Here is a 6,536-nt window from a genome sequence, read left to right as displayed (position 1 = left end):
TTATGTTACTGTTTTAGTCTCCGCAGTTGTACAGCAAAGGTGCATGATATGCAGATTACCCCTAGAGCAGGGGTGGGCAACTCCGGCCCTTCAGCTAAGCTTTAAATACAAATCCCAACATGTTACTGCCCCTGGGAGTCATGCCTAGGGTTGCCACCTGTCCAGGATTCACCCAGATAGTTCGGTTTTTCAGTCCCGTGTCCGGGTTACAGGGCAGCTGACACCCGGACGCTTTCAATTTTTTGACAAGTGTCAGGAAGACGGAAGAGGAGATGTGCGGGCCCGCTGCTCAGAGGAAGGCTGCGGAGGTCCCCAGCAAGCGTGGGACCTTGGCAGCCTTCCTGCGAGCCACAGGCGCATGTAAACAGGCGCCGGCGCGCACATGTCCTCCTATGTCTTCCTGACACCACGCTGCCCGCCTCCAGACCCCTGGTGAGACACCGCACAGCACTCCTGAAAGTCTGCATACTCCACATGAAAGCCCACACAGCCCACCTGAGAGCCCGCACAGCCCACCTGAGAGCCCACACAGCCCACCTGAGAGCCTCTACAGCTCATCTGAGAGCCTCCACAGCTCATCTGAGAGCCCGCACAGCCCACCTGAGAGCCTCCACAGCCCACCTGAGAGCCAGCACAGCTCACCTGAGAGCCCGCACAGCCCACCTGAGAGTCCGCACAGCCCACCTGAGAGTCCGCACAGCCCACCTGAGAGTCCGCACAGCCCACCTGAGAGTCCGCACAGCCCACCTGAGAGTCCGCACAGCCCACCTGAGAGCCTCCACAGCCCACCTGAGAGCCAGCACAGCCCACCTGAGAGCCCGCACAGCCCACCTGAGAGCCCGCACAGCCCATCTGAAGGCCTCAACGGCTCATCTGAAAGCTTGCAGAGTCCATCTGAGAGCCAGCACAGCCCTGGTGAGAGTCCGCAGAGTCCACCTGAGACCCTGGAGACATCAGGGAGCCACCCCGTAACAATCTCTTGATATTTATTTTGTATTGGTGTATAATGTATTGCTGGAACTTGTAGTCCTCTATAGCCGGTCTCCTTACTCCCTCCCTTGGCCGTCTCTCCTCTATATTCCCCAAAAAATAAAATTGCGGCGCCAGATCGTTCGGGTTTCACTTGAAGAAAAGGTGGCAACCCTAGCCATACCTGTGGCTGCCAGAGTCTTGCAATGCCTCATGGGGCTTGTAGTTCCACAACAGCTGGAGGGCCGGAGTTGTCCACCCCTGCCCTGGAGAGACAGTCTCGTACAAACCCATATAAATAAGGGGCACTGTACTACAATACCAAGCAATAAGGTATTGAATGTGCTACAAGTTACCACAAACTAGCATTTTAATACATTTATCATATAAGCCTTTATGTAGCAAAGGAATAAAGTAAAAATAAATGTCTGGGGGGGAATTTATCAAAACTGGAGCAGACAGAAACTGGAGCAGTTTCCAATAGCAACCAATCGGCTTCGCTCTTCGGTATGTTCAGTTAGGATTTGAAAATGAAAGAGAGAAGCTGATTGGTTGCCATGCACAACTGCTCCAGTTTTGATAAATCCCCCTCTCTGTGTGGCTTTGCTGCAACCAATCTTTGTCACATCTGCACTGGAAGAAGTCGTTAGGACGAAAAACTTGACTCTGATTGGTTGCTTACTCCACCAATATTAGGAGAGAAGCATAACTGCCACAGCATGGCTTTAATAGGAAAAGGTGATGATGTCAATGATACGGTGATGTCATCAAGGCTATGCAAGTTGCTGAGTTTGAACAGACAGGGAGATGAGGTTTCTCGCGCGCGTTGCGATTTCTCTTATGCTTCTTGTAGTCATGGTTCCTGTTGGGAGAAATCAAGAAAACATCCTCCAGTGCCCAGCTCATGGACCTTGCTATAAGGCATTTATGACCAGCAACCCCATGTCCTTAAAATGTGGGGAGCGGCCAGCAGAGACCCCCATCACCTGGCAGTTCCTGGAGGCCAGGGACCCCTATATCGAAGCTGTCACCTTCATATCGAGCAGCGGACCTGTGAACCTTACCAAAGGCCTTAGCACAGGACAGCATCTGGCCTTCTCCAGCTTGATGTCCCGCGCCAAGCTGGACTCAGGAGATCTCGAGATCACCTCTCCCAGAGTTGAGGACACGGGGGTATATATCTGTAAAGATGGGGAGAAGACCCTGGCCAGCTACGAGGTTGATTTCCAGGATGCCAGTCACATTTATATCTCCCATGCCAGCCTGATGCAGAATGCCCTGCTGAACACGGCCACTGATCTTGGTGAAGACGGCACCTTGCAGATGTTCACCGTGTGGAGTAAATGGCAGCCCTGCGACCGATGTAAATCTCTCGGAGAAAGGAGGAGGATTGGCTATTGCTACGCCGAAGTCTCCAAAGATGCCATTCGACTGAGAGGACCCCTGCCCTGTGGCCTGGCATGGAGGACCTTCAAGGGGGTCTCTGTCCACCGTCCCCCTGAACTGCAGTTCGAGGCATGTTGGGAGGACTGTAGAGTCAAGCCGTCTACAGACACCGAAAAAGTCCCGATTATAGTTTTAGATAACTACCATACCTTGCTCCATGCGGATGTTTCTTTTACATGCCCAGAATCTACTATCTACAAGTAAGTATAATATAACCAGAATCTCATTTGCTGATGTGAGGCAATGCAGACAGTTGATATAGAACAGGGGCGCCCACAATTTTTCCTCTGGAGATCTACTTTTCAAATGACGAGCTCAATGAGATCTACCAACGAAAAAATACCTGCATCCAGGGGCGGGAGGGGGTGTGGCTTGCATTGAAGTCAATGGCACCTCAGCCACGCCGCCACGCCCGCACCAGGAACGCAGGCACATTAGTGTCTGCATTCCGGTCCAGTGCGATCGGCAAAAATGCTGCAAGCACTATTTTTTGCAGATCGCACTGGACTGGAATGCAGGCACTAATGTGCCTGGGTTCCGGGTGCGGGCGATCGCATTGCGGGCGGGGGGCGTGGCTGCAGTGCCATTGACTTCAATACAACCCCTCCCGCTGTCTCTCTTCTCTCACTTTCTCTGGTGTCTCTCTTCTCTCACTTTCTCTGCTGTCTCTCTTCTCTCACTTTCTCTGCTGTCTCTCTTCTCTCACTTTCTCTGCTGTCTCTCTTCTCTCACTTTCTCTGCTGTCTCTCTTCTCTCACTTTCTTGCTGTCTCTCTTCTCTCACTTTCTTGCTGTCTCTCTTCTCTCACTTTCTCTGCTGTCTCTCTTCTCTCACTTTCTCTGCTGTCTCTCTTCTCTCACTTTCTCTGCTGTCTCTCTTCTCTCTATCTGCTGTCTCTTCTCTCTCTCTCTGCTCTCTTCTCTCTCTCTCTGCTGTCTATTCTCTCTCTCTCTGCTGTCTCTTCTCTCTATCTGCTGTCTCTTCTCTCTATCTGCTGTCTCTTCTCTCTCTCTGCTGTCTCTTCTCTCTCTCTGCTGTCTCTTCTCTCTCTCTCTCTGCTGTCTCTTCTCTCTCTCTGCTGTCTCTTCTCTCTCTCTGCTGTCTCTTCTCTCTCTCTCTCTCTGCTGTCTCTTCTCTCTCTCTGCTGTCTCTTCTCACACTTTCTCTGCAGTCTCTCCCCTGTTTGTCTTTTCTTACCTTCACTGCAGCAGATTCCCAGGTCTCCTCTCGTGCTCCGGTGTCCTGTCGTCCCACGGTCTGTGACCGAATGTGGCCGACGTTGCACACGGGGAGAGGTGTCCCGCCCCTTCCCGTCTGTGGCGTTTGACACATTCAGCCGGCAGCCGCACAAGCACCGTGGGAGGTCAGGACACAGCCGATCGCAAAGCGACCTAATGGGCACCCCTGATGTAGAAGATATTTACCTAAGGGCTCCTTCACACCATGCCCACTGATCTGCATCGATCAATGCAGACTTGATGCAAGAACACCTAGAAAACAATTGTCCTGTGTATTTTCTCTTCTGGTCATATGTTCTTCATTGGGACCATACACACAGAACAGAGTGAATGGGGAAAATACTGCAGGATGGCCACTAGATGGCGCTGAGGATCATAGGAAATAAATACGTTAGTAACGGGATACAATGCATTTATTTGTTTTATGATCCTTAGCGCCATCTAGTGGCCATAGTGAGGTATTTTCCCCATTGACTATGTTCTATAGGATTGAACCTATTGAAGAACATTCAAACCAGAAGTACACACATTGTGACACATATCTGTGTCATGACAGCCTATAATAACATGTGTTTTCACCCACAGACCCGTATATTGGATGCATGGAAGAAAATCCATCACGCGTCTGCAGCAGATGCTCAAGAAGACATTGTACACCTTGGACGGCCCAACCGGAGGCGGGACCTTGTCTATCCATATGCTCAATAAGACTGAGCGAGGGTTGTTCGATTGCTATGTGGACCGCAGACTGACCGAACGATTTACCGTAATTTTTCCGGATATAAAGGGTCCCCCGGTACCAGAGCAGTACGGCCCCGCCGAATACATCATTGTGATCTTTGGGGTATTTCTGATAGCCCTTGTGATTTTCGGTTCCCTTCGGATGTGCATCAAAGCACATCGGCGTGTGATACATTAATTCCGGCACCACCATCTAAGCAGAACTTGAGGTCGGGGTGTGGCGGGAGGCTTGTAGAGGAAAATAAATGGGATTTTTGTAGTCACCGTGAAATCCTTTTCTTCTAGTCCATTGAGGTTCACAAGAATTTTTAGACTTCTTAGGCCTCGTTCACACCATCCTCGGTGTGTTCCGGCCTGTTTGTGGCCGGAACGCACTGGATCGCATTGCGGCCGGCTCAGTATGTTGTGGGGATGGAGGAGGCGTGGCGGTGCAGTGAAGTGAATGGCACCGCAGCCACGCATTGCGGCCGGCTCAGTATGTTGTGGGGATGGAGGAGGCGTGGCGGTGCAGTGAAGTGAATGGCACCGCAGCCACGCATTGCGGCCGGCTCAGTATGTTGTAGGACGGGGTGTGGCGGTGCAGGGAAGTGAATGGCATCGCAGCCACGCATTGCGGCCGGCTCAGTATGTTGTGGGGACGGAGGGGGCGTGGCGGTGCAGTGAAGTGAATGGCACCGCAGCCACGCATTGCGGCCGGCTCAGTTTGTTGTGGGGCGGGTGGGAGCATGGCGGTGCAGGGAAGTGAATGGCACCGCAGCCACGCATTGCGGCCGGCTCAGTTTGTTGTGGGGCGGGTGGGAGCATGGCGGTGCAGGGAAGTGAATGGCACCGCAGCCACGCATTGCGGCCGGCTCAGTTTGTTGTGGGGCGGGTGGGAGCATGGCGGTGCAGGGAAGTGAATGGCACCGCAGCCACGCATTGCGGCCGGCTCAGTTTGTTGTGGGGCGGGTGGGAGCATGGCGGTGCAGGGAAGTGAATGGCACCGCAGCCACGCATTGCGGCCGGCTCAGTATGTTGTAGGGCGGGAGGGGGCGTGGCGGTGCAGTGAAGTGAATGGCACCGCAGCCATGCCCTCCGGCTGCACGGAAACGCAAGGCACATCAATGCCAGCGGTCCGGTCAGAAAAAATAGTGCTTGCAGCATTTTTTTTTGACCGGACTGCAGGCATTGATATGACTTGCGTTCCAATGAGGTCGATCGCATTGCGGCAGGAGGGCGTGGCTGCGGTTCCATTCACTTCACCGCCATGCCCCCTCACGCCCCACAACAAACTGAGCCACAATGCTATCCAGTGCGTTCTGGCCAGAATCGGGCTGGAACGTACTGAGGATGGTGTGAACGAGGCCTTAGACTGCTGGGTTATACTGCCACCTACAGGAGAAGTGGACAGTCTAAGAATTCCTGTGTCCCTCAATGGACAAAAAAAGAAAATAGGATTTTTGTACTCACCGTAAAAAAATCATTTTCTTGGAGTCCATTGACGGACACAAGAGTTCTTAGAATTCATCAAGAATGTCCACTTTTATTTCCATTTCCTTTTATATGAATTTCAGAAAGCAGCCCCCTATAAAAGCCTGGCATTTTTTTTGCAAGGCAGAGGAGCTGCACCCATCAAGTTAAGGGCTAAGTTTACCTTTCTGACCATGCTTCATGTTACACTCATATGTAGTCTGCACGCAGACCGCATTGCCGACATCAGCGGCGAGGACAATGGTAATGCCGGGACTGACACTTCCTCCGCTGTGCACTGATTCCATTCAGTATGAGGTTATGGGACTGAACTCTTCCACTTTGCACATTTCAGAGCTCTGGGAAAAAGCAGGCACCAGTCCAAATGCTAAACGGCCGGTTTAGGGTATGGCAAGATCTAGTGGGGGGGAAACCGGCCACCCTATCATATGTATGGCCAGCTTTAATGTACAGACAGATGAAATATTTCCGAAAGCAAAACACTCGATTCCACTAAACACTGAAATGCCACTGCGGGGAGGAGACTCTGGATTTTATTACATTATTATGAAGGACTTTCTCTCTTGTTTTATGGTCACTGATGGGAATGTGAGATAGGAAGGTTCTGATTAAATGTTGTGTCCATAACAGAGATGCCTAAGTAGAACTGAAGCCAATTAGAGTAAAGGTGCC

General features: G+C 51.8%; 1 protein-coding gene across 1 annotated transcript; it reads left to right on the top strand.

Annotated features, from left to right (window-relative positions):
• Positions 1–1,824: 1,824 nt before the first annotated feature.
• LOC108785513 (protein FAM187B-like) lies at positions 1,825–6,145 on the top strand. The gene is made up of 3 exons (XM_018554598.1): positions 1,825–2,615; positions 4,239–4,460; positions 6,064–6,145. Exons 1-3 carry the CDS (start codon positions 1,825–1,827, stop codon positions 6,143–6,145), a joined length of 1,095 nt encoding a protein of 364 aa, XP_018410100.1.
• Positions 6,146–6,536: the final 391 nt, after the last annotated feature.

Source organism: Nanorana parkeri, unplaced genomic scaffold (genome assembly GCF_000935625.1).
Source record: "Nanorana parkeri isolate BGI_ZX_2015 unplaced genomic scaffold, ASM93562v1 scaffold166, whole genome shotgun sequence".
NCBI classification, from domain to species: domain Eukaryota; kingdom Metazoa; phylum Chordata; class Amphibia; order Anura; family Dicroglossidae; genus Nanorana; species Nanorana parkeri.
The sequence above is the reverse complement of the archived record's forward strand: the minus strand, read 5'-3'. Positions and strand labels throughout refer to the sequence as shown.